This window comes from Mastacembelus armatus, chromosome 12 (assembly GCF_900324485.2).
Source record: "Mastacembelus armatus chromosome 12, fMasArm1.2, whole genome shotgun sequence".
Classification (NCBI taxonomy): Eukaryota; Metazoa; Chordata; class Actinopteri; order Synbranchiformes; family Mastacembelidae; genus Mastacembelus; species Mastacembelus armatus.
This window is the reverse complement of record NC_046644.1, coordinates 16271143-16283596: the sequence shown is the minus strand read 5'-3', so window position 1 is coordinate 16283596 and position 12454 is coordinate 16271143. Positions and strand designations below refer to the sequence as shown.

At 39.3% G+C, this 12454-nt stretch overlaps 1 protein-coding gene across 5 annotated transcripts in view; it reads left to right on the top strand.

The window, feature by feature from the left end:
• The window catches only part of garnl3 (GTPase activating Rap/RanGAP domain like 3), a 51529-nt gene that overhangs the window by 19539 nt on the left and 19536 nt on the right, over positions 1-12454 (top strand). For all 5 annotated transcript variants that reach the window (XM_026297259.1, XM_026297256.1, XM_026297258.1 and 2 more), the window contains exons 3-6: positions 8335-8409; positions 9171-9270; positions 11032-11150; positions 12216-12280. In XM_026297259.1, the coding sequence (XP_026153044.1) occupies positions 8335-8409; positions 9171-9270; positions 11032-11150; positions 12216-12280 (359 nt within the window). The remainder of the gene's footprint in view (positions 1-8334; positions 8410-9170; positions 9271-11031; positions 11151-12215; positions 12281-12454) is intronic.

The window sequence follows — 12454 nt, the reverse complement described above, 5'->3', positions numbered from 1 at the left end:
CATTAGAGAAGATGATATAAAAGTAAGATGCAGATTGCCCCACACATAAACACAATACATAGATAGATATGAGGCAGGCTGCATTTTAGAACACTCTCTACTTCAAAAGAGATATTTCGGTAAAGATAAAATCTGTTCCTGTTGCCACAGCACTTCACTCAACTGTTTGTGTTGTCTTTGTTGTCACTGACCGGTTTGACTCCAAATTATTCCAGGGCTTTGAAGAAGTCAAATGTCTCAACTCAAGTGGGCAATACTGATTCAAAGCAGGGTCTTCCTAAGCTGAGCCGTGACTCATCCTGTCTGTTTTATTTTTGGCATCATAGATGTGGCAGTAACAGTTGCCAATAAGAGCAGTTACCTCCACTGGTGCTGATGTCTTTCACTGTAGTCCACACACACACACACACACACACACACACACACACACACACACACACACACATACACCCATACACCAAGTACTTCTGACATTATAGAGCTGTATAGGATCCAGTTACACGTAAATCTATTATGGAGAGCTGCCAGTTTGAAGTAGAGAATCTGTTCCAGGTTCTTTTCCACTTGTAGGAATCGGGGACATCTGAAAAAAAAATCCTGGGAAAATTTTCAATTGGAATGGGACATGAGGACTGGTTTCAGCAAATCTATAGATCTCATATCTCTCAGGGAGCATGGCCAAAAATACATCGTAATCCTTCAACATGAGGGTACAATTTACTTACATCCACTCATCAGGAGCTCAGGGTGTGGTGCACTTATCACGTCACTACACTAGAACATACTGAATACTAGGACCTTGTTGACTGTGTGTCTGTGTGTGTCTGTGTGCGCATGCATGGTTGTCTTACAAAGTGCTGGAGGGGCGTCTTGTTACATGGAAAAGGGTAAGAAACAAAATAGGAAGTTTAATTCACTAAAACCAAACCAAAGCCTGTGGAAAATCAATACCCTGCTGCTGCTAGACACACATACACACTGGCCATCAGCAAACTTTACATACACAAGTCACTCCAGTCAACACAAGTGAGATTGCTATTAACCTTTGCACCAGCACACTCACAAAGTCACAGTCCACACTCATCCATATAAATAAGCAAACAAATATTCCATGATGTCATTTGCATTTCTATAGAGAGACAACAAATACAAGCACAAAGGCAACTCCCACCCTGTCTTGTCACTTCAATCAGTGACAACCCCACAGTTCACTTTCTACAGTTTTTGTTGAGCAATAAAGCTGAAACCAGCAACAATTAAACCTGTTTCATCCTAACGCGCTTGGAGTGTTACATCCAACTGTCTTTAGATGTAAGGTCCAGAGATGAAGGCAGTGACAGGCAAGAGGTGGGTGTTGGCTGTGTCTAAGATGTGTGGTAGTCCACACAGGAAAAACGTTGAAAGTGCTGAGAATAAGCCCAAATTCACACGTTTCTGTTAATTCAGTTTCTATGTGTGCGCACGTACATTAGTCTCAGCTCTTGTGCTGTTTGGTCTGCCACAGTTCACAGCAATGACTGCGACCGAAACTACTGTCAGAACTGGTGTGTGTGTGTGCATGTGTGAGTGCGTGTGTGTGTGTTGAGAGGTTAGCTGTCAGTCTTGCACAGTGACTGGTGAGCAGACGGCTCCACTCCCACCTGCCTACCAGTGTTACTGTGACTCCCTCTGAGGCTTCTCACTGCACTCACACTGAATTTGTTCCCTGCCTCAGCGTGTGTGCATCTCGCTGCGTGACACAGCAAGTGTTGCTGTGTTTACTGACATTAAAGAGAGACTATGTAGATTTTGCTGAACAGTGACCTCTGTAGACAGAATAAGCAATTGATTTATTACAAAGAAATAAATGGAAATTCCCTTCATGTAATAATGTGTGTAATTTCTGATTTATTTTGAATGTGGCTAAATGACATAAATTCTGGTAATTGTCTCAGTAATATCAGTTAATCATCTGTAAATAAACCCGAAGGTCATTTTTGAAAGGAAGCTTGTTTATTTTTCTTTTAAAGGTTAAATGGCCACTTCCTTACAGCCTGTTTAAATATAGTTAAGTCAATGAATCAATTAGTTGGTCAGCATCGGTGAAAATAATCAATTAATGCCCAAAAGTCCCTGGTTGACTTCTAAAAAATCTTGTTTTATTCTTGTGTGGTAGAAATCTGAAGATGTTTGTGTTTTTACACAATCTATGACAACTTGGAAAACATCTCATAAAACAAACAATTAATAGATTAATTATGGCAGATTGATTAGCAATGAATCCTGCAAGGAAGCATTCTGGCATGTGAAAAATCAATTGCATGCAAACAGTTGCAGCTATGCTGTCATGTGAATTCATACTAAATGTTGTTTAGCAATTGGGATCTACTGCTGCATTGATTAAGACATTTAGCCATACACACAGATAGCCTTCTGTGAAGTCACTGTAGTGGTGTGGGCTAGAATACACACTGAGTCATAAGCAGAGCCATTGAGAAATGCTAAACAGTTCAGTTACAGTGGGAGTTGCGCTGTATTTGCCACCCAGATGCATACAGGAACACACAACCTTAAAAGACATGCAGATGTGTTGCTCTGTTTGAGTGTGTGTTTTCCCAGAGACTTCCTATTCTGAAATCCTTGTTTTGTTGCTGTCAATGATTAGAGGTTTTGTTTTTCTGCTGGAGCTCAGTTGCTTGTATTTGATAGTTTATTTGAAGCTGCAGGGGTTGGTAATCTGGACTGGTGGAGACCAGATCTTGTTGTAGCTCCTCTAAACTGTGCGTTTCTTCATTTGTTTTCTCCTGTAGCTCAATTGTTGACACTTTGTTTGTCTCAGACATGTCATCTTTTGCCATCTTCCATTCATTCAAGGTTAATGCGTGCAAAATTCAGGATAATTTCTTTCCACCTACCCAACTCCGTTACATAATATATACATTTAACCTCAACTCTAAGTTGGAGCATCAAATATTTCTTTAATTAATTTAAAATATATTGAAGTTTATATCATTGAGGCTGTTACACAAACATCCTAAGATTAAACTCTATATCACTATGTCTTGCTCCTGTCTCTCCATCTGATGCTTATCCCATTTTCTCTGATACATACTAATTGTCTATTAAAGCAGCTGATGCATGGCCCTCTGCTTCTGTGCTCTGTGATCCCGGGCTTCACTGCAGCATCTTTCCACTCTTAAAGGCCATTATAGCGGCTGCACCTTACCAGCGTGACTCCTGGGTGGGTGGGCCAATGCCTTTAGTCCTGATCATTAGATTATTTATCACCGGGGGCTGTAGTATGAATGGGCAGATATTGATGTGGTGAGATTGTTAGCATGGCTGGATTTGCCCTAGTCACAGGCAGCATTAATGCTAATCAGGCACAGTCACTGGCTATGTGGCAAACAGCCATGTTACAGACATTGTTTGTATCTGATTTCCATTGTCATCTCTAATTTTCCCCTTCAAAGGGAGTAGTTTTTTTTTGTTTTTGTTTTTTGTTTTGTTTTGTTTTTTATTCTGACTAATGAAACATCATGCATTATCCATCATTATTAGCACTGCAGATGTCTTTCTCTACATGAGACTAACAATAAAATCATCCTACAGACAAAAATACCTGTGTACCCATTCTTGTCAAAAAGTGCCACAATTCAGTGTTTGTAAGATCAGTTCACTGTTTTGGGCTTTTGATGGGAAATCCTAGGTATAAGAATTACATTACCAGACTTACCCTTTAAGTCTTATTCATTATTGACACCAGGCATTATGGGCTCTCTGAATCTGTCACCACCACAGAAGGTTGGGGGTGCATCATCTAATAATCCACCCATGAATAAAATATGATCAGAAATTGATAACCATCATTTTGGAGAGAAAAAGCAGTTCTGGAACATAACAAAGTACATTTACATGTACATCAGGTATTTGTGCTGTATTTTCCATGTGTGATACTTTTTGCTTTTAGTACATTTATCTTACAGCTATTGTTCCTGTCTGCATTAAGATATGTTCAAACTCAATATATGAAAAGCTTAGAAAATATGCCAAACTACTCAATATTTACATATTTTAACTGTATTTATAAATTCAGCTAAAATATTAAGATGAATGAAAAAAGTGTTGAGAAGGATTATTTTATAATATTTCAAAAATGATTTTCAAAGAATCAAAAACATTAATTTATATATAAGGATTTATATATAAGGTTATTCTGCATGAAAAATGACAAACATTTCTGCAGCTTTTCAAATGTGATAATTTGCTGTTTTTAGTTTGTTTGTGTTTTTTTGTTTTGTTTTTTTTTTTTTTACTTTGAGGTCTGGACTGCGGTCAGACAAATTAATCATTGTGAAGCTGAGCTCTGTAATTTCCAGGGTATTTGGAATTGTTTTCCTGACTATACGGACACACTGACGTAACCTTTTACATACAGGTCTTGTAATGGAGTATTTTTATAGAGTGGTACATTCACTTCAGTAAAAGATTTGAGTTTTTCTGCTGCCACTGGTCAAAAGCCTGATAGTATTTTATATTTGCTTCTTGCACTCTTTCAGCTGCCAAATTTCACTTCCATAATGTATTTTTATTCTAGACTGTCTGAATCACTGGTTTGCCAAACTGAGATATTTATGCCTGTACACTACTTCTCTTTTCTATCAACAGAACCTTTTAAACATAACTCTCCCGAACTAATACTAGTGATTTTTTTTTTATTATTATTATTATCAGAACTCTCTGTTTAATTTGCCCCTTTCATTCTTTCTTCTTTTTTTTCAGCATGTTCTGCCTCCTCACTTCATTTTTCCCCATCTCTCATTTCTTATCTGTCACTCAAATCACCTCACTGACTGTACACCTGCCTCTCTTCATCCTCCCCCCATTACTCTACTCCTTCTGTCTTCTCCTGCTCTGCTGCTTATGTCTCTATGTTCTCTGCCTTCCTGGAGGATTGTGAGTGTGCATGAACAGGCCCACTGATGAGATCAATTATCTATCAGCAGCCACAAAAGTATTGATTCAATAGCCCAACACACACAAATGCACTCACATGTCTCTGTTCGCTGCAGCACTCCTTTGTTTCTTGGGCCTTTGGGAAATCAGAGGTTTTCTGAGTACGCCATGAACTTGATTGTGTTTGTGAAATGTTCAAGGCATGCCCAAAAATGGGAGCTGTTTAAGTGTGTGTGTAAGAGTGTGCTCAGCTATAAAGCTCAAAAGCCCCGACCCTTTTTCCATGGGGTTACGCATCGTGGAGACGGCTATTATTCTTTTATCATTGGGCTTTTTGTTGTCATTATATTTCGTTTTTTGCCTCTCTTCCCCAGTGGCCTCGTCCTGCATTCTATCCCCTTCTCTTTATGCATTTGCTGCCCCTTCTCTTCGTCTCTTTTCTGCCATATCCCTCCGCTATTGCTCTCCAGCAGTGTTGAGGTGTTTTATGGGTTGTTTGTTAAAGCAGAGAAGCGTAATGGCTCCCTTTTCTCCCCTGTTTCCTCTCTTCTACCTCCCCCAGCCAATGGGGAATCGTTGGAGTGCAGCTCTCGCTTCACTGCCACTCTTCTATTGCATGATTTAAAAACAGTGGCTGTGTGATACATGCATGTGTGTGTGTGTATAGGTGCACACACAGACTTCCCACAGTGCTTAATCTCTCCTTTCTCCCTGTATTCTTCATTCTTTCACCCCAAAACAGCAAAAAGCCTGTTCACACCCAGCAGCACACTTACCTAACATGCATTTAATACTGCATGTCATACATTTTATTTCTCTATTTATCTCACATGCAGATACACACACATGCACTGGGTGGTGGTGCATTGCCATGGCTGAACGCTGCATTGGTTTTCCCTCTATTATCCTGCAATTGGACAGTTAATGTTGCAGGAGGTGAGGGAAATGGAGAGAGATAGACGCCTATGGCTTCAAGATTTACTTTGCACTTTATACACACACACACACACACACACACACAGCTTAATGGAATAGTAAAGCTTATTCACTCACATGCAAATACAGGCCCATACCTCCACACCAAGAAATATGCAGAAAACACATTTGTTTTCAGGCCTATTAATATGCACATAGAAGCATTTTCTTCAGGCTATCCTAATACTCAGCCAATTATTGCACAGGTTTCACGCCTGCAGTAAACATGCTCACTTCTCCAACTGCTGAATTATTTTATCTCATTATATACAGTATACCTTAGGGAGAAAATGCAGCCAGTGCATTACTTGTGTGCACATTAGGGCTGGGTCGAATCAATGTCACATTAATAGTAATGTTTTTACAATATTGATCTTTTTTTTTAGTGCAGTACTGTTCCATTGCATGAGCTGTATTATGCCTTATGTCATACAATTCTTGCACATGTAAAAAGAACACTTTAACACTTTTTGCTAGATTACATTTTGTGTAGAATTTTGTAAAATCATTAAGGATTATAATATTTTGTCTGACTTTTTTTTTTTACAGATAATATAGTAACTGATTGATACCAGTCTTTTGTAATCAGTTCCATGTGGGATGAACCAACATTTTTGGCACAACACAGAAATAAAACCTAAACTTTAGTCCCAACTCCTGTAAAGCTAAAGTTGCAGAATTTTATTTAAAAGCTTTATAATCCTCCAGCTACAGGACTGCATATCAGATTTAATTTAGCATGAACAATGAAGGCAGTGTGACAGTTATTAATGATTTTATTTAAAATTTAAATATCTTATCCTCAGTTAAATGTTTTGAATGGACTTTAACCCTCTCACTCCTTCTGTAAGTGCTCTGATCACGCTCTTTCATTACTGTGCTGTCAGACATAATATGATGAGCAGCTCAGGCAGGGCTCACCACCCACTCCCCAAACTGATACACTGTGCCTTGTTTAGTCGGCCATTCGTGAAGTTATGTTTGTTTTTATGCAGACAGCCTTAGAACAGGAAGTGTTTCTGAGATAAAGAGCATGTGCACATTAGTTATGAGTCTTTTTCTGGTTTAGATCATATTTGATATGTGAAAAACTCATATCTCTCTATACACAACAATAAGTGCCCTAGTTTCTGATTGCAGGGAGCATATGACTCTATGATCCTTTAATATTTTTTTGCTGACTAAGGTACCACAACAACAGAAAATAAAGTCTGTGTTACCTCAAGGTCAGCTATACTAAGAAGTAAATCTAATCTTTCCAATGTTCAGTCCTCTACCAGGAACTTCCTTTTCATCCTCTTTTTGCTTAGCTCTTCCACACAATTTGTGGCCATCTGAACAGATCAGTGTGTGCAAGGATACACAGCTAGCTTTCTAAAATGTACTGTTACATGAGGAGGGCTTTATTGTGAGGAGAGCAAATTAAAGCACAACAGTCCAGACAGTCAAAGAGCAGAGGGCAAACATGCAGAGAAAAATGACAGAAGGAGAAAGAGCAACAAGGGAGGACAAACCCTGAGGTTTGTTGCCTGGCAACAACACATCATCGGGGTTAAAGATGTTGGGGGGTTAAAAAGGTGAATAGATGCAGGATGGTTTTGTAGATGTCCACAAAGATAAATCAGGTAATACCATCAACAGACTGACTGACTAAACACTTACTACTGCTGTAAAATCATGAGATATAATGTATTTACCTGTAATGTGAACACTTACTATTAAGGCTAATCAGCTGTTCATATTAATGTTTTTGATTCTTTGAAAATAATTTTTGAAAAAATGCCAAATCTTTGATGGTTCGAGCTTCATGGTTAAAGGGCTTGGTGTTTTCTTTGCCTGGGTATCAGACTGCACAAAACAAGCAAACTGACGAGACTTGTTTTAAAAATGCACCAGTTTTAATACTATATAGACACTAGGTTTTCAACATAAACATGCCATTTTGGGCCATTAGCTGAAAAGACTCATGTCTCACACCACCGGTAAATGTCACTTAACAATAAAATAAAACTGTGGATCATAATGAGCTGCTTGCACAAACTGTGGGGTCATTTATTCTCACAGGATTGTCTTTCTGAGGTTTGTGTTGGGCAAATTTTGACCTGATCATTAGAGTTAAGTTCAGCCTGAGAACAAGAACTATTTTATATACGTATCATATAAATAGAGGGTTGCAGATGAGAATGAAATAAAAATAAGTAAACATAAAACCCATTTAACAGCAAAGGGAAGAATATTTTTTGCAGGGAGGACTAATGCTACTCTTGTCACATGGAAGTGATGTGTGTGCCATGGTTCCTCTTTTGTCAGTGATGATAGCCAGGTCTAATGTATTTACGACCTGCTTATTACTGTCTGCAACAAGTCATGATTTGTCAGGAATCTAATTTTAAACATGCCTCTTTCTTTCTGTCTCCCTCTCAGCTGATTTCCAGTGATGCAGATGGGGCCATTCAGAGGGCAGGACGCTTCAGGGTGGAGAATGGCTCATCAGATGAGGTGCATACACTACAATATAATACACTTTGCATCTCACCCAGTAAATGATGAGCAACCCAATTAGATAGTAAATGGTGCATGTAATTCTTGTACCAATTTTGGATGATTGGTTGAAGTATGTGGGCAAAACAATAGAAATTCTGCTCATGTGTGAGACCATATTGTTATTCAGGCAGCATACCACTCTCATGTCTATATGATAAACATGGAGATGGTTAGCATAAGTTACCATAAAGACTTGGAGTGGACCAAAGATAAAGATATTCATCCACCAGCACCTCTAAAACTCATGAATTAATATGTCATGTCTGTTTGTTTAATCCATACAAAAACTGAAACTGTTTTACAGGACTAACACTTTCCACTCTTACCATACACACATGAGTGGTATTAATCTTCTGAGTTCTTTATTGCAGTGGTACATTACCTGGGGCTCAGGACCCCTCCACTAGGTGAAAATATTTACAAATGCACACAAAGATCACACAAATGTGATGAGGCGTTGCAGGTACATGATGATGATTTACATTGTGATGGAGACATGATAATAGCACAAAAGCTGCTCACTGTGCCCGAGCTTCAGATCTATCTGATTCCCTGTCCCATGGTGTAATCTGTACTGCTGCAGTGTCTAACAGTTTTACACAGAGTGGACTACTGTCACTCAAGCTGTGACCATTATGATGACATGATGACAACGTGGTGTGTGTGTGTGCGTGTGTGCGTGTGTGCGTGTGTGTGTGTGTGTGGGTAACAAACAGACTTCAGACTACACACCAGGAACCTGGAGGAGAACTGATGTCCATCTGGAGAATCCAGAGTACCACACCAGATGGTTCTTTAAATATTTCCTGGGAAAAGGTCAGTGTTTCTCTGCTGTGCTCAATTTTACAACACACACACTCCACGCAGAGGTAGTTTGAGATATTGAGGGAGTGAAGGAAAGCATACAGTATAAGATTCTGCAGAAGAGAAAACATCATATGACTGTCTTCCCTGATCCACAAGACACTCCTTATCTTATAAAGTCAGTCATGTCCTCATGCTGCACCACTCTTCATTCAAGACCAGAACTTGTTAGCATCCAGCCATATCCCCACTGAGAGTCTCAACTATGCTCTAATCCCATACACTGCTCAGGGAGGAAACCCATGAAGAACATGCAGCCTCAGCAGACAGAGCAAAGGCTCGTGTCCAGCTGATAACACATTTAAGATTGCACTGTTAGTTTTCTGTAATGAGCCCAACTCATAGCAATGGACTATTAGGAATTATTCACAAATGCCAAGAACTGATGAAAAAGGATGAAGAATTAGTCACCTGTTCCTTCACCTTTCTGACCCTCATTATTTCACCGTCCTCATTAATACCTTGCCTGTTCTTGTACTTGCAGTGTAGGCGGCACAGCAAGTTGTGCAACAAAAGATCATTGTCTGGGTTTCTTTGCTGTGGCCCGAATCAGGAGAAATTCCTTCAGCTGAAAGGTTGAGATAAAGGACAGAACCTGAGATGGATGGAGATAACTGGAAAGGAAAGTTAGACAGCAAAAAGGCAACGTGTGAAAGAAAAGAAATGCCTATTCTCTTCTAGCCAGGGTCTGATCATGCTATGGCATGGGCAGTTTAATATGAGCCATGTCTCCAGAAAGTTGGCTCAACCTGTTTGGACTGCAGCTGAGCCATCTGTGTCTCACAGCCTGAGCAGAGCTGACGGCATCGTACAACACAACACATTATGAACTCAAGGCCAGTTATTCTAACATGAGCATTTCCTGTCTGATGAAACACCTAATACAATAACCTGAAATCTAAATGTCTTCATCACTAGCTATAGAACAATAGAACAGCTTGTCCTTGTTTGTTTTCCTGTTGTCTTGTCTGATTGTAGGGTCTCAGAATGCGTTTCCTAATCACACACAGAAAAAGCTCAAGCTGGCTAAACTAATAAGCAAATAATTGCAACCCAACCTTGCAAAGTTATTGCTTACCTGAAGCTAAAAACATTGCTAATGGAGAGTAAACAGAGCTGAAAACAAAATAAAGTGAATCGGTGGAAGAAGGAAAACATTGGAAGAGAGGAAAGCATCAGATGAGGACAGAAACGGATGCAGGCAGGCAGAGATCTTGCATCTAATTGTATTTGTAGGTCTGTTCTGTGTTGTTTTTAAGGATGCTACGCTGTCAAATGAGGACACAGAGGCCTGAATCTGTGACTTTGCTCTAGTGTTGTCAGGAGATCCTTGTCTGTGCTTATGTCACACACACACACACGCGCGCGCACACACACACACACATGCACACACACACAGAAATGACGATGGGGAGGTTAAAAGGGTTAAATGAACTGATGAAAGAAAAGGTAGGAAGAAGAACAAATTGGTAGAGAAAGCCAGACCAATACAGAGAATGAAAGGACATTGAATAACTAAACATAGTGAAGTGATATCCATCTGTCATTAAGAGAACACAGAAATATGCTGAAAAATACACTTTTTACCTAAAACAAATAATATTTCAACATCAGTTCCCCAGTCATGCTTTAATAATGTGATCATGATGTCTATACTTTAAATATCCTGCATGCATGTGTAATGTAATCTAATGTTATCTCTCTTTCCTTCAGTCCACCAGAACTATGTGGGTACAGATGCAGAGAAGAATCCCTTCTACCTGTCGGTCGTCCTCTCAGACCAGAACAACCAGCGGGTTCCTCAGTACAGAGCCATCCTCTGGAGAAAGACGGTGAGTTCACAGAACCTTCCCCACACACAGAACTGAAGCTACTCAAACATGTTGGAGTGCAGATTCAAGCAATATTTCACCATCTTGAGAAATATGCTTATTCACTTTTTTGGCAAGAGTTAGATAAAATGATTGATACCACCCATATGTCTATACACTATGAAGCTAGCACACAGACGGGAAACAACTAGTGGGGCTCAGTCCAGAGATAACAGAATACACCTATCAGCACCATTACAGCTTAGTAATTAGCAGGTTATATCTCATTTCCTACAAAAGCCAGATTGTAGTAATAATGACACATTGTGGTTTTATGAGGGGCTATATATACCTGATTATTTCTCATTGTGGGTTATTTACAGTACACAAATGGCAAAAGAGGCTAAATTTATTTATTTTATTAAAAGCACCATATTTCAGATGGATGTACTTACTTTCCGCTAGTGGAGTTTCTTCTAACCAGAAGGAATGATCTAAAACTTTTTATGCAGCGGGTTACAGATTAATTCAGAACATGTTCACTTTCTATTTGAATACACAGTCGTAGGTGGTACTTTTTCTGTGATCTAAATATGAAAAGGCACAAAACGGTATCTTCAGGGACTGTGCTACTCCACTCTTGAGTCACTGTGTGTGTAGGTGTGTGTTAGAGATGTATGTTTATTGTCGTGTGTTTGTAGTGTGGTGACTCAGCTTTGTAACCAAGATAGCTTGGATCTAATTTTGGCCTCCAGCCTCATCTGGAAACTGATTAGGGCGGTGCACCTGTGCTGCCTGATCACATTGATTTGTCTTGTTTCTGTCAGACTCTGACTGGCACAGGATGTTGTTATTGTTGTTGTTGCTGTTGTTGAACAGAACAATTTTGTTTGGCTGGAACTGCTTTGGTTTAATTTGGTCCTCTGCAATTATTCTGTTAATTGAAAAATATGTTTTGTGTTCTCTGAATCTCTTCTGGGCTTCTTTTACACCGAATAAGCACAACATTCTTGATGTATAATATTGATTTCTATTATTATATTTATATATTGATATGCCTGATGTGTGCTGCTCTTGTTTGCTCAGGGCACTCTGAAGATCAGCCTCCCCTACAGCCCAAACAAAACACTATCAGTCAAGTCCATCCTCAGGTGAGAAGTGTGACCTAGAGCTTGAGGGGTGTATGTTATATTAACAAAATATAACCACAGGTCTTTGTAAAAAGAAATACAGAATATGATGAAACTTTGTGACAAATGAGATATCTGTCTACAACCTCATGAATGAAAGATTTAATAAGGGATTTACTCACTGCAAAGCTTAAT